The 23,166-nt window shown below is 50.0% G+C and overlaps 3 protein-coding genes across 5 annotated transcripts; all 3 read left to right on the top strand.

The window, feature by feature from the left end:
- Positions 1-1,229: 1,229 nt before the first annotated feature.
- On the top strand, positions 1,230-5,068 carry LOC119196597 (serine/threonine-protein kinase pim-3-like). The gene is made up of 6 exons (XM_037452406.2): positions 1,230-1,574; positions 2,260-2,369; positions 3,012-3,062; positions 3,434-3,797; positions 3,950-4,126; positions 4,220-5,068. The coding sequence occupies exons 1-6, from the start codon at positions 1,502-1,504 to the stop codon at positions 4,378-4,380; spliced, it is 936 nt and encodes a 311-aa protein (XP_037308303.1). The 5' UTR covers positions 1,230-1,501; the 3' UTR covers positions 4,381-5,068.
- Positions 5,069-6,166: 1,098 nt separating this feature from the next.
- Positions 6,167-9,240, top strand: ftsj1 (FtsJ RNA 2'-O-methyltransferase 1). Of its 2 annotated transcripts, none has more exons than XM_037452403.2 (11): positions 6,167-6,284; positions 6,672-6,807; positions 6,919-6,988; positions 7,087-7,198; positions 7,418-7,496; positions 7,570-7,622; positions 7,690-7,743; positions 7,904-8,006; positions 8,091-8,174; positions 8,502-8,605; positions 8,899-9,240. In XM_037452403.2, the coding sequence occupies exons 2-11, from the start codon at positions 6,687-6,689 to the stop codon at positions 9,076-9,078; spliced, it is 960 nt and encodes a 319-aa protein (XP_037308300.2). In that variant the 5' UTR covers positions 6,167-6,284; positions 6,672-6,686; the 3' UTR covers positions 9,079-9,240. The 2 variants fall into 2 exon arrangements, with proteins under 2 accessions (XP_037308300.2, XP_037308299.2); XM_037452402.2 differs by lacking the exon at positions 6,167-6,284 and adding an exon at positions 6,292-6,525.
- Positions 9,241-9,561: 321 nt separating this feature from the next.
- On the top strand, positions 9,562-18,736 carry LOC119196137 (bromodomain-containing protein 1-like). 2 transcript variants are annotated; one of them, XM_037451606.2, is made up of 12 exons: positions 9,564-10,015; positions 11,894-13,260; positions 13,452-13,608; positions 13,690-13,818; positions 13,989-14,117; positions 14,360-14,672; positions 14,757-15,458; positions 15,533-15,662; positions 16,201-16,331; positions 16,686-16,780; positions 17,075-17,232; positions 17,310-18,736. In XM_037451606.2, the coding sequence occupies exons 2-12, from the start codon at positions 11,912-11,914 to the stop codon at positions 17,479-17,481; spliced, it is 3,465 nt and encodes a 1,154-aa protein (XP_037307503.2). In that variant the 5' UTR covers positions 9,564-10,015; positions 11,894-11,911; the 3' UTR covers positions 17,482-18,736. The 2 variants fall into 2 exon arrangements, with proteins under 2 accessions (XP_037307499.2, XP_037307503.2); XM_037451602.2 differs by lacking the exon at positions 16,686-16,780 and having other exon boundaries at positions 9,562-10,015; positions 13,452-13,818.
- The last annotated feature ends 4,430 nt before the right edge of the window (positions 18,737-23,166 follow it).

Below are 23,166 nucleotides of genomic sequence, written 5' to 3'. Positions count from 1 at the left end.
TGATAAACACTTAAGAAAACAGACCGGCTTCAACAACGAAGTGATTAAAGTCTAATTCTGTGAGAGGCTTTGAGCTCACAGCAGTTTGACAAACAACAGCAGATCTTTGTTTGCATCTTCACATCTGTCCTCGTGCATCTTCACATTCGACTTACAGTAAAACGGAGGAGGGGTTGACCTACATTTGGGCCTCTGTTGGGCAGTGATACACCGGGTCATGTGACCCAGACACTGCCTCTTTGTGGGCAGGTAGAGCCATCGTGGGAAACGCCAGAGAATTAAACTCTATCAGCACAAACAAATACAATTTATTATGTGGTAAAAAGGTGGGTATAAATATGTTCCTTCATTCAATACTCTTTCTGTTTTTATCTTTTCACAATCTGCAGACAAACAGACTCAGTCAGAGACGATTTGGGAAACTTAACAGAGGTTTTAAAAGCTGGTGGAGGAGACCAAAAATGTGCTAAAAGCTAGTAAATATTGGACTTCCATTAATTTGGCAACATTAAGACTGCAAGCCTGACATTCTGTTACCCTGTAATTTAAGTTTCCCCCCAACAGAATAAAACCAAATAAAAACAATTACTGCAGGTTTAGATATCGTAATGAGCTCACATGGAGTTAATAAGTGTTTTCCATTGTATTTAAAAAATATCAATATGATTTATAATTATGGATTTCGAAAATTATCAAAATTTAAATAAAAGTAAAAAGTATTTGTAGCATAGGACACAATAATAACAACTGGGGGACGTTGCAGGAGCACGTGGGCGATGATATGGACAACCACGCATTTTACTTGGTCTCGTGCACGTGTCTACAGTGTTGTTGAAGGGCATTCTGGGAAATGTAGGAAATCCCTGCAGATGAGTCAGGCTGCGGTCAAAGGGTTCATCTGAATGTAAACAATGAGAATTAGTCGTAGGCATGTTTCTAAATGACTTATTTATAATATTATCACCCATGTATATAATATTACGTTATTTGTCGTACATATCAAAAATGTTGAAAACATTATTTTATATAAGGTTTATAAAATGAGTATTTTGAAACATCGCTCCACGTTTCTGTTATGTGCCGCAGCACTGCTCTGAATTCCTGCGCCTGTCCTACTACGTAAAAGTAGTCCCACGGCTTTAGCATTGGTTTCGGGTCACCATTTTTAATCCAACCGCGAGTGGACACCGCACGTTACACATTACATATATGCGGGAGTTCTGTTCATGAAGCCGGCGGTTCTTCGGTCTATTTTAAGGATTCCGCCGGGCGGAAGGATCTGTCTGATCTTTGTAAATATTTTCAACCGCGCAGTGGCCAGTCGCGCGCTTCCCTCCCACTGGTCCCGACCGGATTACCGGTGCGCGCTCGCTGTGGAGCCGTCACGTTTTTCTCCTGAAGAAGGAGAGGAAGAAGAAGGAGAAGGAGAAGAAGCACGTTGCCCGGGAGATATTTACCCCCCGGTGTATTTTTAATTTGTCGCGGAGGAGCTGCGGGCAGCATGCTGCTCTCCAAACTGGGCTCCTTCCCTCACATCTCGTCCAGCATGGACGTGCCGGCGAAGCTCCAGCAAGGTAAGGCGGCTCTCTAACGGCTCCCCGGCCCGCTGTACAGGACAGGTAACGTTAGGTGTTTTCCTCTCCACGACGAGCTGGAATTCAAAATATGTTCACGTTAACTCCTCCGACGGCGTCTTGGCATCGTTCATTCACACAGTGGAGGTTGATATTGACTTCAGTTTGCAGTTCTTGGAGTAAATTTAAATTGTATAATTTTAAAATCACGTGTTTTAACCCCATTTGTCGCTGTGTGTGCTTCAGTGACCTTAAAATAAAACCATCGGGTGTGTGGCAAACATGTTTTAGTTATCTCGCTAAAACGACTACATGGTCGCACCCTCGGGCCTCGTGTGTTCATCCGAACATAAATCCCACATGTCACGTCGTTCAGACGATGATTACAGAGAATGTGCCGACAGGCCGCCATTTTTAAACGATACTAAACAACGGGGGTCATTTGAGGACGTTCGGCTGTGTCGTCGAATGTATCCCTCATTTAAAATATGTAATCAATGACTTAATCAAAAACGAGAGAGAACTGCTGCGGTTGTATTCGGAATAAGTGATTTAGGTTGGTTAAACACGTGTTAATATATTTTTTGGGGAGTGGGGGGCGGGTGACTATTTTTGGCGCAACTGTCCGCGATTACAATGAATAGAGTCCGGATTTATAAATTCGTGTTTTTCGTTTGTTTTCCAGCCAAAGCGGAGAAGCAGCCGTTCGAGAAGCTCTACCGAGTGGGTTCGGTACTCGGCAGCGGGGGGTTCGGCACCGTCTACTCGGCCGTCCGCCTCGCCGACGGGCTGCCGGTAAGAAGGGGGGGGGCTGCTTTGTTTTGGTGCCGGCACATGGCCGCTTCAAGCCACCGACCGCAGACCGCTCACTTTCCGGCATGTGACTTCAAAATAAAAGCCGCACGAAAGTGGGAAGAAATCCGTCAAAATTAAGCGGCCAGCTATTCTGAATACAAATTTTCTGCACATCTAAGACTTTTGCCCAATGTTGACTTGAAGCTGACCAGCTCAAAACAGCATTACTAATTATTTATCACTACAAGGTGAAACTCGTCTGAACACCAGAGCATCATTGTCCGACTGTGCTTTTATTTCGAATGCATGTACTTCCGGTTTCACTCTGTCAGCTGGTTAGCTTGATTCATCAGAGCTCTGCATGGCATGTGCTCTTTGTTGTCACAATGAAACGTGCCCTGCAGCCTTACCTCCCTCCTACAGTGAAACCAATCCTGTTACTTTGCTGTATCCTGTTGGAAACTGAAAGGGTTATATTTTGAGAAATCAATATTTGAGGAAATGTATTTTCATTTACTATGAAGAAAATCAAAGCTTAATGTAACTGATTACTATGGTGCCTGCTAGTGTTTTTAAAGATGACCACAGTCTCTTGTGATATTGCGTGATGCTTCATGTTAATGTATTTTTGTTTACATGCAGGTTGCAGTGAAGCATGTGAGCAGGGACAGGGTGACCGAGTGGGGCTCTCTGGTGAGATTGCACATGCAGACTAACAACCTGTCAGTTTAATATCCACCTCCGCTTCTAGATCACTGGGTGTATAAGTAACCATTTACATGTGGCCATGTGTGTTTGCTGTATAGTAATCTAAATTGGATGTGGTCGTGTTCAACATAAGTCCGAAGTTAGTCAGGTTCCCAAATAAATGTAATCTTAAATAATTTTGGATGGTTTTTAGGCCCTTTAACCCTCACAAGACGGATTCTACTTTCTCCTTCAAATTTCAATAAATGTCCTTTTCTTAATAGCTCAAACATAATAATAATAATAAATTTTATTCATAAGGATTCATTCTTTTATATAAAATGATTTCTTATTGTTGACGGCGCGTCTCTTCTCAGTGCGGCGCCGTGGTTCCTCTGGAGGTGGTTCTGCTGAAGAAGGTGGGCGGGGCGTTTGCCGGCGTGGTGCGGCTGCTGGACTGGTGGGAGCAGGCGGACGGCTGGCTAATGGTGATGGAGCGCCCCGAGTCGGGCCAGGACCTGTTTGATTACATCACGGAGCGCGGCGCGCTGGACGAGGCGGCGGCGCGTGGCTTCTTCCTGCAGGTGCTGGAGGCGGTACGTCACTGCTACACCTGCGGGGTCGTCCATCGAGACATCAAGGACGAGAACCTGCTGGTGGACCTGAGGACCGGACAAATACAGCTGATCGACTTTGGCTCGGGCGCCCTCCTGAAAGACGGCGCCTACACGGAGTTCGACGGTGAGTCTGATTTTACTCTTTCCAAGATGATTCAAATTATATATACATATATTTTAAAAACGTTTTCACCAAATAATGATGCTCCTGCCGTGAAGACTGCGGCAGCGTCGGTGTCTCATTGACCGCGTGTAACGCCCGACTCCTCCCTCCAGGCACGCGGGTGTACAGTCCTCCCGAGTGGATCCGCCGGCGCCGGTACCACGGCCGCTCGGCAACGGTCTGGTCTCTCGGCGTGCTGCTGTACGACATGGTGTGCGGGGACATCCCCTTCGAGCACGACGAGGAGATCCTGCGAGGACGGATCTACTTCAGACGGGACGTCTCTGCAGGTCAGTTGGAGTGTGACGACATGGAGATGGGGGGGGGGGGGCCTTCCCTCGGCCACAGAACACAACACAACCTTCTCCTTCTCCCCCTCACAGAGTGCCAGCAGCTGATTGGCCGGTGTCTGAGCCAGCAGCCGTCTGACCGGCCCACCCTGGAGCAGATCCTCCTGCACCCCTGGGTGACGTGCGGCGAGGTTCAGCAGACGGACCCCGACGGCGTCACGCCAGACTCCTCCTCCAGCCAGCAGAGCCTCTGATTGGTCATGGCCCGGGCTGCAAGGAAGACCTTTTCTTTCTGTGAGCGCCTCCTCCTGTTCACGGATGGTGGGGCAGCTCCGTTTAAAGACCTCCATCCCCCCTTGTTTGCGGGGGGGTTCCCCTCTGAGTGCCTTGAGGTTGAAAGCTGTTGGCCGGGAGGGTTTGTCACAGGTTCCGTTCGTTACGATTTAAAAAACGCTGTCCGGAGACAAATCCAGGTAGTTTCCAAAGAAAATGTTGGGTTTCTTTTGTTTGTTTAAATGAGACACGGCGCAGTAACGAGTTTTATGGTTTCAGTCGGGAGGGTTTTTCACTCCCCGTCTTTATGCTAAGCTAAGAGGGGTAAACATCTTCTCATTTTACACTCAATGTTTTCCTGTTCTACGAGGAACCACCTCCAAGCAAGCCCCGCCCATCGGGTGATGTCAGCATTAAGCACCTCCCACCCTGCCACTGGTTGGTGGGCCACATCCTAAAGTAAACCCTCTCAGTCTCACTTCTGATACATAAAAATGAACTTTCTGATACTTTTACTGCATTTCCGTTAAAACCGACACATCACATGCGTACCTCATCATTTCGTTTGATTTACAAACAGTCAAGGATGTTTCCTGATTTAAAATACAAAATGACATTTATTAAAAAATATATATATTTTAAATCAGGAATGATTTTTTTTTTTTTTTTGGCTTCATTCAGTTCAGAAACTACAGTTGAGGTTGATAGTTTCCGTTGTTGGTGGAACTGTTTCTGTTCTGTTACACTACGATATCTCAATGCACAGTCAATGCAAATATTCAGTATTATATTTTAATACACTGTATGCGTTTGTTTACATTTTGTGTACATATTTTTATTTCTTTTGTACATTCTGTTTTATTTTTGTAAAGAGACCGTCCTCATCATTTGGTTATTTATTTAAGTTGTCTAATCTTTTTTCTTTTTATTCACCCTGAAAACTGGAATAAAATCGGGGTCACAATTCCTTAGATTGTGTGTTTGTTTGAGATCTACAATTATATTTTTTCAATTTTCCAAATAAAACTTGTTTGTATATAAACTGATTACATGTGTGACGTGTTTCCTCTTACCTCAAACTATTTTGATCATTCCTTTGTATTTAAATATTCTCCAACATTTCATTTTTTCCAGGATTAACTCAAAATACATGAATTTTATATTTTGTGTCACCGCCCTGAACAAGCACTGCATTTTTTGACCGTGTCATAAATTCTGTTGCTTTAAATCGCTATCAAGAAAGCTCCAAGTCTTCCATTAAGTAAACAAATATCTAAACCACAACAACTAAATCATGCTGAATGCAGCTGAAAAAGGACATTTTATGTTGATTTAATTGCAGAATTAATTTTTTCAGTGACAGAATTTGCCACAATTGGGTAATTTAACTCTACAGGAAAGATACACCTTTGTGAGCACCTGCAATATTAATTTGCATTAGTAAGGCAAAATGAGCAAAATAAATGTTTAGGTCTTTTAGATCAAAGTTTGTTGAGCGCAAATCTTTTTTTTTATCCATTAGATTATTCATTCCACCTTTTTTAAAATAACAAAAATGTTTTTTCTATTATGAATCAGTTTCTGTGATTTGTGTGGTTTCCTGGTTCAGCAGCGACACCGTGTGGCCGCCGCTGCTACGATAGAATACTGCAAACAACTGGGACTTAATGAAAAACCACAACATTCATAACGTGTGTCATCAAAGTACACGTTTGAAGGAGAAAATATACAACCGTGTTTGGTATTTTGTTTTATATTGTGAGGGGCAGCGTAATTCTGAACAGGCGCGTCGGGGGGGCAGCTATCGGCGGGGGTCCTTCCGTCGTCAACACCGGAACTGCACGTGATCGGTGAGCGCCGCAGTTTGCGGACGGTCCATTTGGTCGTAAGTAGTGGTGCTGTTGTTCAACATGTGTTGTATATAAATGTGTATGTTTTCGACCGGGGGCCAAACGCTAATCTAACGTTACGTGACGCGAATTTAAAGGAACTTTTACGCCAAACCCCGCTGTGAAAAAGTGCGCGATAACAATGTGTCGTAAACGATGACCGATATTTGGACTCTTCGTTAAATAACTTAATCAGGCTAAAGCACGAGGACTGGTAGTGTCCGTTAAAGGTGTGAGGTAAAGTATTCGGTTATGTTGCAACTGTTTTTTGCATTGAGCAATTAAAAAATAAATAATAATTTCCATTAATTGGAAAGACAAATGAATGTTAAAACGTCTTCATAGTAGCGTGTGTGTGTGTTTGTGGGTTGTTTTTATCACAGGGGTGAGAGGTCACAATGGGTCGCTCCTCCAAAGACAAGCGGGACATTTATTACCGCCTGGCCAAAGAAGAGGGCTGGAGAGCCAGGAGCGCCTTCAAGCTGCTGCAGCTCGACCTCGAGTTCAACCTGTTCACAGGTGAGACACCTGAGAGGAGGGGCCACAGACTCCGCCCACTGAGCCCGCTTCTTCTCTTCTGTCTTACTGAATGTCTGGTTTGTATCTCGTTTTCTCCTCTTCCTCTCTCAGGTGTGTCCAGAGCCGTCGATCTGTGTGCGGCGCCCGGCAGCTGGAGTCAGGTCCTCAGTCGGAAACTCAGGTTTTTCTTGATTTTATTCCTGACCTTGACTCACCTTAGACAGACGTGAAATCGAGTCCAGGCGCGAACTACCTCGTTGATTCTGTTATTCCGCTCAGAGGGCAGGAGGGGGCGGGCGACGCTGGGGAGGAGGTGAAGATCGTGGCGGTGGACCTGCAGGCCATGGCCCCCCTGCCGGGAGTCACTCAGATTCAGGGAGACATCACCAAGGTGAGCAGACGGGCAACTCCCATCGGCCTTTGTTCTTTTCGTTAGTTCACGTTCCTTCAGGAGGAGATACAACATTTTCTAGTGCTGTTTGGTTTTTGAAGAGGCGTCAGAGGACCCGTAGAACTTCTTTAACAACGTATCGCCAACACGCCGCGGTTTAATGAAATGAGGAGAAGAAGTTTGTCGGTGCGTCACATGACCCGTGTCTCCTCCTCCCAGGTGTCGACGGCTCAGGAGATCATCCGTCACTTCGAGGGTCAGCCGGCCGACCTGGTGGTGTGCGACGGAGCTCCGGACGGTGAGACTTCCTGTCTGTTCTGAAGGTTCTCCTCGCAGCCCTCGGCACTTACCCTACTGTTCCGTCTCCACAGTAACCGGTCTCCACGACGTGGACGAGTACATCCAGGCCCAGCTCCTCTTGGCCGTGAGTACGCAGAGGTTTTTTTATGTTGGGTCTGCGATGTCCCTCTCACGCCCCGTTTGTCTCTCAGGCTCTGAACATCACGACTCACGTCCTGAAACCCGGAGGGACCTTTGTGGCCAAGGTGAGTCCAAGTGTTCAGTTCACATGATTTATTAAACAAAACCAAGCTCAAGTGAAGCTCAGATCTCCACCAGGTGTGTCTGCAGCAAGCACTGGATATTATTTTAAAAAAAATGTAATTTGATCAAGTGTCCACTAAAGATTGAACTCTTCTGGCTCAGATCTTCAGAGGGAAGGACGTGACTCTGCTGTACTCTCAGCTGAAGATCTTCTTCAGCGGTGTGACCTGCGCAAAGCCTCGCAGCAGCAGGAACTCCAGCATTGGTGAGAACCCCGACTGGGACTGCACAGAATGCGGGATACAATCTGCTGACTAACTGCTTCGGGTGTGCGTCTGATTGTGTGCAGAGGCCTTCGTGGTGTGCCAGAATTACTCTCCTCCCGACGGTTACGTCCCCAACATGTCCAACCCTCTGCTGGATCATTCCTACGGTAACTGCCGTCTCCAGATGTGGATCAGTAAAGCACAACTGGTCTCCGATCAGAATCACAAGCCCCCCAGAAGATGGAAACAGTTCTACTTCTCGTCACTTGAGATTCTGCTGAACTAATTTCTCTGTTTTAAGTGATAAAAAATATCCGGCTTATTATATTTGTGCTTGTTTGTCCTTAAAATGTAAGTAAGAGAATTAGACCTTTTAAGCGTATACAATACCAGAGGAACTTGCTGAACAGTGACCCCTGTGGCCACATGCCGTAATGACGGATAGACTGACAGAAGAATGCTATAGTGAATAACATGTCCTGGTCCTGGTTCAGATGTGGACTTCAACCAGCTGGAGGGTCCGAACCGCATCATCGTTCCCTTCCTGGCGTGCGGTGACCTCAGCGCTTTCGACTCGGACAGGACTTACCCTCTGGAGGTGAGGAGAGTTATCCGTACCACTAACAGAAACATGGTCTGCTGTCATTTGTTATTTTAATAATTTTCAACATGCAAATTATTCCATTTTTTAAGATGATAAATTACATTAGTTATCCATTTATAATTCTATTTCTGGTATTTAACTATAATTTGTTTTACCGACCATAGTGTGTTTTCAGGGGTTAGAGGTGAATTCTGGTCATTTTAAAGAGTTCTTACTTCACGATAATGTAGTAAATCAATGTTTATTTTTTCATTACACATGAACCATCTCCGTTAACTTGCTTTCAGTTGAATGCTGACAAACCGTACCAGTACACCCCCCCCACCCAGCCGCCGATACGGCCCCCCTACCAGCAGGCCTGCCACCTGCGCAAAAACAACCTGCTGTCCCGGGAAGACGCTCCGTCCAACCAGAGTCAAGAGGAGGGGGATCCACCCGACAAGTCGTCAAAGGAACAGCAATGTTAGCTTAGCACAAAGCGGGGGGGGGGTTGGCTAGCTTTTTCCATAGGCTAACTTTGTACTAAACATAAAGGTATCCTTTTTCTTTTGTGACAGATCTGTTAGGTGCAAGGAATTGTAAACATTTTATATTTAAAAATAAAAGTTATCTCTTTGGAGGCAAACCAACATGTGTGGTTTACGTGATTTGTATCTTAAGTGTTTGTTCAAGCATTTTGTATTCACTTTGGTAAATATTTATGGCTCAAATTGAACTCCTTCATACCCTGATTTGGTGTACGTCAACGCATCATATCCTATTAACTCATGTTTATAGCACCTGTCCTGTGAGAACAGGATCCACCTGATTTCAGCTATGTCTTTTCAAACTGATCCAGTTTACTTTAAAAAGTGAGTATATTGTCAGCACATAAAGGAACACTTTATTGTTTGATCAACTGAAGAATAGAGTTCACACCTGGTTTTACATGGACTGGAAGGAGATGAGAATCCTTCAGGGAGGTAAATAAAGCTGTCCGAATAAAAAGTTAAATCACGTGGAAATACAACTAAATTCTGATTTTCTTTAACTTATTTACAGTACTTCATACCAAACTGGAACGCGTTTATCACGTACTGCGTCCGTACGCGGTGACGTCACGACGCACGGCTCGCACAACCGCATTGTTGTTGGGGAAGAGAAGCTCGGGCAGCCGCTGAGCTCTGCCGCTTCCGAACAGCCCCATTTGACCTGTAAGTGATCCCGATCGAAGTGATAACACCCCGAAACCGACTCCGTCGCCCTGGATACCCGTCGGTCCCTCTCCGGTTTGAGTCGGTTGAGCGCGAGCCGCGGCCGCCGTCGGACGAGCGGACTGGATGTGGATTTAACTGCCGCTTCGCTCCGCAGGCCGCACCGCCATTGCTGCCGTTTTTACAAGCTGAATTCGTGAAAATACCCCCGGTAAGTTGAGACACACTCTGCCCCCACGTTTTAAACATCGCACCATCGCAACCCGGACCGGTTTACAGCTGAACCCGGTCCGCGCTGGTCCGAGGGGAAGCCTCTCTTTCCTGTCGAGGCAGTTTCTTGTTGTGCTGGTCGCCATATTTCCTCCCCCTTCAGTTAAGGTGTAATGCTAGCAGGCTAACGTTAGCCCTGTTGGTGGACGGAGGGTCCGAGCGCGTGAAACCGGCCACCGGAAGGGCGTCCGTCTGAAAGCAGGGCACTGTTCTTGGAACTGACCGCTTTAAAGCCGGCTCGATGTTGCGCTTCAGTTGGGAGAAGCTAACGCTGCCGTTAGCTAGTGGGCAGCACGCACGCACACGCACGCTATTCACCCGAGAGAAACCGAACGAGCTGCAGCTGCCGTTAGTCTCTCGTCTCCAACGGGCCGTCAGGACGCTTCAGCCGGGCCGGCGGAGCTGACAGCCGGGTCCGGCAGTGACGTGCCTCCGTGTGGAGGTGCGGGGCGCCCGGTGCTTCTCCTCCATTCATCCGGGGGACGTTATCGCAGTGGCAGCTGGTTCCTCCCCCCCCAGAGTTTACCCCCAACCGAAGACTAGAGCCCGAAGATTAGAGCTGCACAGGCGGACACTCAGGCGTGTTTAAAGCTGCACAGAGACTCTCACGTTTAACGCTGCACACACACGCGCATGTTTACAGCTGCACGGACACGCGCATGTTTAAAGCTGCACAGACACACACACGTTTAACGCTGCACGGACACGCGCATGTTTAAAGCTGCACGGACACACACACGTTTACAGCTGCACAGACACAGACACGTTTACAGCTGCACAGACACACACACGTTTAACGCTGCACGGACACACACACACGTTTACAGCTGCACAGACACACACACACGTTTACAGCTGCACAGACACACACACTTTTAACGCTGCACGGACACGCGCATGTTTAAAGCTGCACCTCAGAGCGGAACTAGAAAGAACTTTAAAAGCAAAGTATTTAGACTCTTTTTGTCGTCATGTGGTGGAGGAAATACTGACATTTAAATAACTTTAAAGGAGCAGTTACACAGGGAGACATATTCAGTTACAATTAACTCAAAATATACTTTAAGTTGTTAAATATTATAAATCAGACGTAGTTTGTATTGTAGGTTTTCATGCATTCATGTAAACATTGTAATGTATCTGGGACAATCACATTAAAACAAACCACTTTATATTTTTCCTGACAGCTACATGCCTAATAATGCAGAATTATATTTATAAATTTAAAAGTGACTAACTTCAGTTACTAACTATCTGCAGTGAGGTCGAGTCCAAATGTTTAGAAGTTGAGTGAAGAAATTAAAAAACCTGTAAAAGACGTTTTTACTCAAGACGCACACGTCCAACGATTCATGTGAAGGACGTTAGTGGCGTTTGAATTGGTGAAATACAACATAGCTGTTTCTGTAAAAAAAGTCTTGTTGTCGTTCTTTCATCGAATGTGTGATTGTAAACTTCATTATATATATATATATATATATTTTTTTCATTTTACACGGATACGCTTTAGGGATACAATATTCAACCAATTTTATTTGCATTCATTTAACCGCAGTGAAAATATGTTGTTCTTAATATTGTTGAATTATAGTGAAGTCAATAAAGGGTAATCCCGTTTATCATTTTGTCCTAGAGTCGTGCATTGAATATATTCTTATATAGCAGGACGTCCCATGTGACGTTCATAGTTCGATAGACCTACAAGAATAAAAGCCTGTGACCCCCTGTCTGAGGGGGAGGGGCTCAATGCTGTTAAAGATTACTGCTTCTCTGCCTCCACGCATTGACTTATCGGTCTTGGGCGCTGGTGTCTCCTCAGGGTCTCTACAACTGCGGCATGAAGAAGAAAAGTCGCCATCACCGCCCCGCGGTGCTGAAGAGGGATTCGTCCCCCATCAAGCCGTCGGCCAACCGGGAGACGCTGACCTACGCGCAGGCCCAGCGCATCGTGGAGCTGGAGGTGGACGGCCGCATGCACCGCCTCAGCATCTACGACAAGATGGACGTCATCGGCGACGACGACCCCACGGCGCAGGAGATCACGGAGTGCAACAGCAACAAGGAGAACAACGAGAAGCCCCAGCAGGTCCTGGTGCGCTCCGTGCGCCTCAAAAACAGCCAGCAGAAGAAGAACGCCGCGCTCACGGCCACGCACGCCAGCACCGGCGGCCTGCTGGAGCCCAAGGTCAGGACGGTGGAGTACAACCTGCCGGTGGTGCCCAAGCGGCCGGCGGCGTACTACAAGTACACGGAGAGGACGTGCGAGGAGCTGGACGAGGAGGTGGAGTACGACATGGACGAGGAGGACTACGCCTGGCTGGAGCTCATCAACGAGAAGAGGCGGAGCGAAGGCATCAGCCAGGTGTCCTTCAACCTGTTTGAGTTCCTCATGGACCGCTTCGAGAAGGAGTCGCACGCTGCCACGCGGGGCCAGAGCGACCTGCGCTCGCTGGTGGACGAGGACGCCGTGTGCTGCGTGTGCATGGACGGAGACGGAGCCGACAGCAACGTCATCCTCTTCTGCGACTCGTGCAACATCGCCGTGCACCAGGAGTGCTACGGCGTGCCCTACGTCCCCGAGGGCCAGTGGCTGTGCCGCCACTGCCTGCAGTGTCCGGCGCGGCCCGCCGACTGCGTCTTCTGCCCCAACCGGGGCGGCGCCCTGAAGAAGACTGACGACGACCGCTGGGGCCACGTGGCGTGCGCCCTGTGGGTGCCCGAGGTGGGCTTCTCCGACACGGTCTTCATCGAGCCCATCGACGGCGTGCGCAACATCCCGCCGGCGCGCTGGAAGCTCACCTGCTACCTGTGCAAGGAGAAGGGCGCCGGGGCGTGCATCCAGTGCGACAAGATCAACTGCTACGCCGCCTTCCACGTCAGCTGCGCCCAGAGGGCGGGCCTTTACATGAAGATGGAGCCCGTCAGGGAGGTGACGGCGTCCGGCGGCGCCTCCTTCTCCGTGAAGAAGACCGCCTACTGCTGCGGCCACACGCCCGAGGGCTGCGACCGCCGGCCGCTCGCCATCTACGAGGAGCCGCACGCCAAGAACGGAGCCTGCATCAAGCGGGCCGACAAGAGGGGGAAGGCCCGGGCCAAGGGCTGGGCCAAGAAGAAGAGCAGGAGGGCCGAGCCGGAGCCAGAGGCCGAGACCCCCGCCAGCCCCGGGCCCAGCATCACCGCCTCAAGGTAGGCGGGAAGAATCAAGACTCCCAGAATGCATCTCGAATACGTTGTTGTTTGTATGATGTACAGGCAGATTAATATTTACATATATATAATATATATATATATATATATATATCTCAGAAGGCACTTCCTGCTCTGGCTGAAATGACCCGTATTAATAAATTCATATCTCCGCCCCCCCCGGGGTTCAGTTTTGACACCATCCTGAACCAGGTGGCGGTGCAGAGGAAGCGTGTGTTCGTGGAGCGGGTGCTGAGCTACTGGGTGCAGAAGAGGCAGTCGAGGAACAACGTGCCGCTCATCCGCCGGCTGCAGGCCCACCCCCCGCCCCCCAAGGGCAAGCAGACGGTCAGTGCCGACCCGGCGGAGCGCCGGCCTCCTCCTCTGACGTCGGCCCGCTTACCACAAAGTGTGCGCGTTGCTCTGCAGGACCGCGCGGAGACCAACCAGGCGCTGAAGGAGCAGCTGAAGGAGTGGCACCGCCTGCGGCACGACCTGGAGCGAGCGCGCCTCCTGCTGGAGCTCATCCGGAAGAGGGAGAAGCTGAAGAGGGAGGAGGTGAGGCGTGTTTAATCATGTTCAAGCACACAGCGCTTTAACATGGAAGGTTTTGTTGTTGCTTTCAGTAAGACTGTGGCGAAGCTGCTTTGGTGACGTTTTGTGTTTGTGTGTGTGTGCGTGTGTGTGTGTGTGTGTGTGTGTGTGTGTGTGTGTGTGTGTCCCATCAGATGAAGCTGCAGCAGTCGGCGCTGGAGGTCCAGCTGACGCCCTTCAACATCCTGCTGCGCGCTGTGCTCAGCCAGCTGCAGGAGAAGGACCAGTACAGCATCTTCGCCCATCCCGTCAGCGCCAAGGAGGTCCGCCGCGTCTCATCGCTTTGTCTCTGAAACGTTGATGTCAATCGATCAAGGGTCCAATAATCATAACTCCAATCACATAACATAGAATGTGTTTAATGAATAGTTTAATGCTTATTTAACGGGTTTTGCCGTTAAGTGGGTGTCGTTGCATTTCCTGCGAAGCCAGCGCCCACGTTTGAGTCGAACGGGACAAACGAGGTCCGCCGTGGACGTGAACACGTCCCCTCTGCGTCCCGCAGGTGCCCGACTACCTGGACCACATCCAGGACCCCATGGACTTCTCCACCATGAGGAAGCGCATCGACGGCCACGCCTACAGGAGCCTGGAGGAGTTCGAGGCCGACTTCGACCTCGTCATCTTCAACTGCATGAAGTACAACGCCAAGGACACCTTCTTCTACCGGGCCGCCCAGCGCATGCAGGACCACGGGGGCGCCATCCTCCGCAGGGCGCGCCGGGAGGCCGGGAGAATCGGCTTCGACTTCCCCAGCGGGTTGCACCTGCCCGAGGCCCCGGAGCCGGGGGCGGCCCCCCCCTTCTGCTGGGAGGACGGTGAGTCCAACGGGCCGAGTGCCGCTGAATCCGCTGCTGGAGGTAACGGTGTGACGATGTCATGTGATCCTCTGTCCCTCCCAGTGGACCGGCTGCTGACCCCCGCCTACCGGCGGCTGACCCCCCCGGAGGAGCAGCTGAGGGAGCTGCTGGAGAAGCTGGACCTGAGCACGGCCATGAAGCACAGCCCGTCACGCAGCAAGAGGCTCAAACTGCTCAAGAAGACCATCACGGAGGTCCGCAGCGAGATGAGCCTCAGGCAGCCCCCCCGCATGCCGCCGCCGGAGCCCAGCGACACCCCCCCGGAGGAACCGGCACCCGAATCCCCGGCGGAACCCTGCACGCCGCCAGAGGAGCCGCCTCCGCCCCCCCAGACGTTCGAGCTGTTGACCTCGCTGTCGCGGATCGACGCCTCGGAGCCGCCGCCCAAAGCCGCCACGGATCGCTCTCTGTCGGAGCCGCACAACGACACGCCTACCTCAGCGCTCCACGGGCCCGTCCCCCAACCGCCGCTCTCCAACGGCGACGCCCCCCCCGAAGCCCCCGCCGCCTGCAACCGGCGGAACAACGTCCTCTTCCGCAAGTCCAAAAGCGCCAGCCCCCAGAAACCACTGAAGAGCCCCGAGGCGTCCGCCGCGGCGCCGCCTTCCCTGGGCGCCAAAACCTTCCTGTCAGTGGTGATCCCGCGGTTGGAGACGCTGCTCCTGCCGAAGAAGAGGAGACGCAGCAGCAGCGCCGACGGCGAGGAGGAGGACGAGGAGTCGCCGATCAAGCGCCTTGGCACAGGTACTGAAAGGTGTGACAGGTGGTTGCAGCGGCCCGAGTGCAAACGCTAAACGCCGCCGTGACTCGTTCTGCAGGAATGACAAACGGCTTCGTGGTGGAGGAGGAAGAGGGCGCCTCTCCGTCCCCCCGCCTGCTGGAGCCTCGGCGCCGCTGCGCCTCCGAGTCGAGCATCTCCTCCAGCGGGAGCGTCCTCTGCGGCACGAGGTGAGTCGCAGGAGGAGACGTGGGAGCACCGCGGCATGATGGGAAAGAAATGTGTCGACGCGCTGCTCGCCTGAACCAGATGGTTTCTACTCACCTTCAGCTGTGATAAGATCTGAGAATGAACCGACCCGAGGAACGGTTGGATTCTCTTACTGGATGTGCTTTATTTTGGTAAAATGTCTAGAAAAGGTCAATAGTTCACACAAGCTGAGAAGACTTTGAATAAAGCTTGTAAATACCCCTCAGGTGAACTTTAAACAAAGCTCATTGGTCGGTCGCTGTTCCCAGAGAGGAGGTCCGATCAGAGTGGAGCGCCATTAACAATCCGACCATTGGAGACCAAACGGAGGAACGGTGTATTGAGCCGTCGTGAGATCGAAGGGTCGTTAAGTATTACAAATCCAAACGTGGTCGAAAAGGAATCAGCAGCCGTAGTGAAGCAGCACCTTGTGGCTTCTGTGTTGTTCCTCCTCCAGGTTTGTCCTGTGATTTATTAAAGTCTCATCCAGCTCTCCCCCCCCCCCCCCGTCTCCTCCAGCACCGTCATCGTTTCTAAAGGCGCCAAAGGGCGCTCGCCGGCGGCCCGGCGGAGCACCGTGGACGACCACAGCGCCCTGGTGACCCGCGCCGAGAACGGCGAGCTCGCCAAAGCCTCCAAGACGCCGTCAGGTGAGCAGAGCGCCAGTCGAGCTCAGCTCTCCCTCTTATTCACTGAACTTGTTAAGAGGGGGGGGCTCCATAAAGTCTCATCTGTAAAAGGAAGTCTGTCTCCTTCTGTGAGTCATTGTCTTCACAAAGTACACAATAAGCAGGAGAGAACGGCGCTCCGTGTGCGAACCCATCAGAGTGCAATCTGCTGTAGGATTCATTGTGGCTTAAATATGTTTGTGTGTATATACAACCCAACATGTATATACGTGTGTGTGTGTGTGTGCAACTCATCTGGAGTTCTTTAAAAAGCCTGTGTGTGTGTGTGTGTGTTGCACTGAATAGCTCATAACCTGCTTATCGTTGTTCCTGTAGAGGTGTGGAAGCCCTCCGCCGCTCCTCCGTTTGTTCTGGAGCCTCTTAAACTAGTTTGGGCTAAATGTAGTGGATATCCCTCCTACCCCGCCCTGGTGAGTGAGTGCTAGCTAGCCCCCCCTACACACAAACACACACCCCTCCACCCCTCTTCTGTGTCTCATTACCCATCTGCCCCGTCTGCCATCGTGCGTGCCGTAGCTCGTGATTTGTGCTCGCGGCCCATTCTCGGACAGCGTCTCCGGCTCCACTCGCATGCCTGTCTCTTTGGGGGGGGGGGGGGGTCTTCTGGAGGAACTGCTCCACCCACCTGTTGCCGGGAGACGGCGGCTTCACTCGGCCTCCATCCCGCTCTTTTTGTTTTATGTTTCGTTTTGTGGCCGTCACAGATCACGGACCCCAGAGTGCGGAGGACGGGGGGGCGTCAGCACAAAGGGGCGGAGCTTCACCAGCCGCCACTGGACGTCCTCAGAGCCGGAGAGCGGATGCAGTTCAGGTCCGCAGAGAAGCTCTTCCTCGTCCACTTCTTCGACAGCAAGCGCAGCTGGTGAGAACAAACATTAAGAGTCTTTAGTCTTCTTCCTTTTGGACGGAGCGCTGATGAAAGCTTCCTCTCCTCCTCAGGCAATGGCTTCCTAGATCCAAGATGGCTCCCTGCGGGGTCAACCGGGCGCTCGACAAAACCAAGCTGGAGGAGGCTCGCTCCTCCTGCCTCCGAAAAACTGTGCGGCTCGCCTTCGAGCGGGCCATGAAGCACCGGGACCGCGGGGGCGGAGAGGCCGGCACCTCGGACTGAACACACACACACACACACACACACACACACACTGAAGTCCTCCCACCATCACTCCTCTCTCAGCCTTCTTTTTCACGTTTTCATACGCACAAAGTACACGTCATGTTTACCATGTCCTGCAAACTGGAACCCCCCCCCCCCATAAAATACTGTAGCTGATGACGTCCATCTTGTTTTTGTCAAAGAGCTATGCAACGACAACGACTCAGTTAGCTGGTGCGAAATGTTGAGAGAAAAGAAAGAGGGGAACAATCCCTGAGCTGTGAGACCTGAAAGATGACAGGTTTAAACCGGTTGAATGTGTCGGATTTGACCTCTGACCTCCTTCAAAATGTGCTGCAAGACTGCTGCAACAATCTCACTGCCATGAAAGTGTCTGAGTGAGTGAATGAATGAGTGAGTGACTGTGTGTGTGTGTGTGTGTGACTGCAGCAGTGTCTGTAAATACTTCCTGTTCAAGGCCTGACACTAATTTATTCACTCCCTCAGTTTGTCCCGGTAATCGGTCTTCACATATTTATACGATGCTCTGCTGGTGCTAATCTCTACACAGAGAAAACAAATAAACATGCATACTGTAGTGACCTTTTTATTTTAAAGTTCAGCTCTTTTTTAAAAAACAACCCTGGTTTTGTAACTTATTGAGTTCTCAAGCTTCGGAATCTTTCTTCTCTGGCATTAATTGTTTGTGTCTTTTTTTTTTTTTTTTACCTGAATGTTTTTACTGGACTATTTGTTTCTTTTTCCTTTTTTGTACATATTTATATAAAATCTATATAGATGCTCTGGAAGTATAAAGTGCATCATTCACACCGAAACCAAAAACAGTCGCGTGTCGTCCTCCTCCTTCACACTTCAGTTGTTTTGGGGGCTTTCAGTCGTCTGAGAACGTGCCTGTACTAATTTATTGTAAAGCAGAAAATGTATATGCATTACTTTATAGAGAGTATCGTAATGAAATACCACGGGCACACGTAGACATCCCCCCCCCTCCCCCCCTTCTGTCTGTTTTTTACTTTTTGGGTATTTCAGCATTAAATCTGAGAGGTGAGGTGATAGTGTTTGATGTTTTATTTTGGCAGGGTAGCAATGGGTAGACTTCCTGTTTTGTTTGACCCCTTCTGGATGTGGATGTTGTGTGTACATAGATTTGGTACTTTAGCTGATTCTCTGGGATAAACCACAGTTCCAGCCGACCAGGCCGGTGGGATTTTTATACTAAAACACTGAAATTAAAATATGTTATTGAATCACAGATTCCACGTGTCCTGCTTTTATTGCTTAAAATGTTACACTTTTTTCTTCTCCTGTTTCATTTAATATGCCACACGAAACCTTCCCTCACATCCGAGTGGCCACAAGGTGGCGCCGCCGTCCTGCCCGTGAAACAGGAAACGAACGCGAGTTCACCCCTCCCCTTCGGCCGTCTGGTCAAACCCTAAAGTCTGAGATGGCTTACCCCTCAGATGGGAAACTTCAGGACAGCAGTTGAGCGAGTTGGTTCATGTAGTATGTTTATGAAGAGGAGGTCCAGATGTGCACAAGGTTTTCCTGTTCCTCCGAGACGAGAGGAGAGGGAGCAGCCGACTGCAGACCACCATATAAAACCATGTAAAACAACATAACAAGCGTGTTTCCACCAAGCGCTACAACAATGAACCCAAAAGTGCTTTAAAACTGCAGTTCTGCCAAGTGGCCACTTGAGGCTCCAAAAGCAGGTCAACACAGACCTTTAATTGCCCAGTTTATGTTTACAGCATTAAGTATTACAGAGAACCAAAGGTAGAGGCTTTCACACCTGGCTAACGTTTGAGGCAGAAAGATGGCTGCCACGAGAGGAGCAGCAGAAAAGAGGACGTTGGGGGTTAGATGAAGGTAGCCGGGCCTCCAGCCCCCCCGCGGGTCCAGGCCCCCCCGCCTCGCACCTCCTAAATACTCCGCTGATGACTCAACACGTTTCCTCTCATTAGCAGCAGGTATTTCAGGCGTCCCGAGCTCGTCGTCCGGCTCGACCACGCACACACACACACACACACACACACACACACACACACACACACACACGTACCCACCCACTCGGGGTCTCTGGGGGTAGAAATGTCTTTGAAGTTGACCATGATTATCCAAAGCGTGGAGGGGTAATTAACTCATGAATAAACACATTTCCTTCGGATCGGCTCATTAAAGAGGCGTTGTCATTATTTTGTCCACCTCCTACACCTCTGGGTGGAGCGCGGTGGTGGTTAGCGTTGCTTCTAAGTTAATAACTGAAGACCGAACAACGTACAAACGTTTTGGCATCAAATGTTCAAACGGGTATCGTATGCAGAATGGCCCATTTCAGAATAATATATATATCACTAAATTATAACTGTTGGTTCATTAAAGTTGCAGCAGGTATTTACATTACCGCATCATAATGTAAATGTAAAAATAAACCAAGAAGGTACGTTTTTTATATTATAAACAGAATACTTGGGGCTGAAATCTTCCCTCTGAGGCCTCCACATGATCCGAGAGACAGAAGTTCACACAACTAACAGGAAGTCAAATAACTGTTCAATAAGAGACGCGTCCTCACTTGTGCTTTGTGGGGACGCCAGCTTCGTTCACACTCTGACGTCGTGGGGACCGTCGACAGAGCGCTCGCGGTTGTTTGTGTCGCGGCGTGCGTCCTCGTGATTATTAACACGTGGCGTAGTCACGCTAATTACGTTGTCGACTTATTGTACCACGTTTGTACTACAACAAAATACACAAATGAAAGCCCTCTTCTGTTAAATATCCAATAAAATCCCTGGACCCAAACTCCTTTGTGTGCTGCTCGTTCGGCTCGAGTCGCAGCGAGCGGGAAGCTTCCAGGCTTCATTAGAAACACTCTCTCACCTTTTTAAGTGCTGTGAGAGCGAGCCGCCGGAAAGGGGGGGGGGGGGGGGGGGGGGCTGATTGACAACGCGCTAATTAACCAATCAAGGAGGCGCGTGGCGGAGCGGGCCACCCGAGTGGTCGCTCCCCGGCGCAATTACCTCCTTCCTGCTCCCCTGCTTCCTGTTCAGCCCATCTGTCGGCCTCCCGGAGCCTAACGACCCGCTAACAAGACAAGCGCTCCAGAGTCCATCTTAATGAAAATCAGCCGACCCCCCCAAAGCCCCCCCCCATCTCATTGTCCTTGCGGTGCTCCGCCGCTGATGGTGATGGTCACCCTCCGTGCGCCCGAGGAGCCACGCGGCGAGAGGATTGAAAGAAAAAGGAGATGATTTCCTGAACCGGCCGTCGGAGGGAAGGAGGGAGGAGGGAAGGAGGAAAGGAGGGAGGAGGGAAGGAGGGAGGAGGGAAGGAGGAAAGGAGGGAGGAGGGAAGGAGGAAAGGCGGCGCGAAATAAAAAACCTGCTCTTTGCCCCGAGGCGTCAGACGTGATTGGATGAAGCTGGTCCTGCCGGCCTGGCGATGGCGTCCATGGGCCTCCACATCTGGACCCCTCGGTTCGGTTTAAAGTCCCATTGTGTGTCACTTCAGCTAGTAGTCGAAAAAAGGTTGGTTACGTCACATCACATCACACGTCATTTAGCTGATGCTTTTATCCAAAGCGACTTACAATAAGTGCATTTCAACCATAACGAAACAAACTTTGAAGAACAAGAAACAAAGTGTGATTTCATCAAATAAGCCGATGTACAACTTGCTGTCCGGTGTCACACCGAGGTTGACTTGATCAAAACTTAATCCTGGTTTAATCCTGGTGCAGATTTAAAAGCATAATAGAAGAACAAATTACCACGATGCTATCAAGATGTGGCCGAGGTCATGAATGAGGTTTTGAGAAAATCTCTAATTGAGAACTCAACATAATTATTATGCAATGAGTCCCGTGGGCCTGATACCTTCTCTCCCAGAGCTCAGTGCTGCCCGACATCCCTTCATTCTGACCCAATCCCACAAAACGCCGTCCTGCTGCACCAAAACTCACCGGAGCACCACGTGTGGATTCATACGCCGCCGAAAATAGTCCCCAACGTCTGCTCTGTAAATCCCAATGTTCTCATCTTCTGGTGTCTTGATATCTTCACACACCGACAGACACCTCCGCTTTCCATCTAAACGCATGAATAATGCACGTGTCATTGTGCCTGCAAAGGTCTTTGGTCTTTAATACGTTTACACCAACAACAACATGCCGACTTGGTTGTATGACTGCCAGGGGCTGTCAATCAAACACAGACACGCCCACTCTGAGGCTTTTTTCTTACAATGCATATGCACATTATCTGATAGACACGAGAGCTGGAACACCCAAGAAACTCCTTTCCTTTGGCTGACTGCACCTTTAACAGTGTGATGGAGGGTGGTGGTGGGGGGGGGGGGGGGGGGGGGTCCATTAGAGGGCCGACAGGGCTGTGGACGGGCTGGAGATCTCGTGGCCTCGGAGCAATCACCGCGGTCATTTCACGCCCCGCTGATCGCATCATCTGCTGCGGAGACGAGCCTGAGGCTCCGGGGGCCCCCCGGGGGGCCCCGGTGGATTCCTGACCTCACTCTCTGGAAACCCCCCCCACCCCCGGGATCATAAAAATACTCCATCCGCTCAAAGTGAAGACGGTTGCTCAAGTCGGTTGGCGATCAAATTGGAAAGTTTTATTGCCAGATGAGGAAGGAAAGCGTAGACGAGAGGAAACGTTAATTCCTGCATTTAAATGCAACAAGTTTCATCTAAAATCAATCATGTCGTTTTCTCTCCAAATGATCTGTCAAACCTCGCAGTTTGGAAAGTTTCCTTCTTTAATGTAAATGTCCCGATTAAATTCCTAAAGTTTTATGAAGGTACCCAGCCTCCATCTTCACATCTAAAGAGCAACTTTCATCACATCGTTCAGGTTCGTTTTTATGGTTACAAAATACAAACGATGAAGATTCCAAACTAGTGACATGTGACGTGTTTGCTCCTCATCAGCTGATCAAATGACACACACACACACACACACACACACACACACACACACACACACACACACACACAATCAGAGCATTAAAGAACAATCTGCTGCCCGGCTGGAGGAAATAAGAAAAGAAGAGTTGCCGCATTGAGGAGGCGACGCGGTCCCACTCATGTAATGGTCTCAAATCAGAGGCCTCTGAAAGGACCCCCCCCCCCCCAGGCTTTAATGTGCGATACTCATCAGCCTCAAATAGAAACCGATGTGCCGCGTCGCCGCCGGTTTCTCGGTGAAAGGAGAATTTTCAATTAGTCTCAGCGGCGGCCAATCTCAATAACTGCTTTCTTAATTCGTGTTCACGCCGGGCGGCGAGGCGTTGCATCCAGGCGCCCCCCCCCCTCACAACGAGCTGCCGAATACCGGACTGGCACCACTTAGCTCCACCCGACCCCCCCCCCAACCAAAACCTGCCAGCCGCCCAGCTCCTTTGGAATAAAAGGTCAAGTAATCAGGCATCTGGAAGGACAGCTCATTTGTCATCGCTTGATAAATGCGTCAGCAGCTAATCTGCAGAGCAGGACCCCGCCGCGGCACGCCCCCCCCCACCCCCCTTACACGCCCCCCACCAACCAGAAAGGTTAACCGATTCCAAACAGGAAGCGGTGGAGGACGATGGGAATATAAGTTAATATAGATTCAATTGTTGGGTTCTGTGGAGCAGTGGATTGTGGGAAGGCTCCGACAGTAACCTCCA

Source organism: Pungitius pungitius, chromosome 6 (genome assembly GCF_949316345.1).
Source record: "Pungitius pungitius chromosome 6, fPunPun2.1, whole genome shotgun sequence".
Lineage (NCBI taxonomy): Eukaryota > Metazoa > Chordata > Actinopteri > Perciformes > Gasterosteidae > Pungitius > Pungitius pungitius.
Note: the sequence above shows the minus strand (reverse complement) of the source record. Positions and strands in the feature narration are given on the sequence as shown.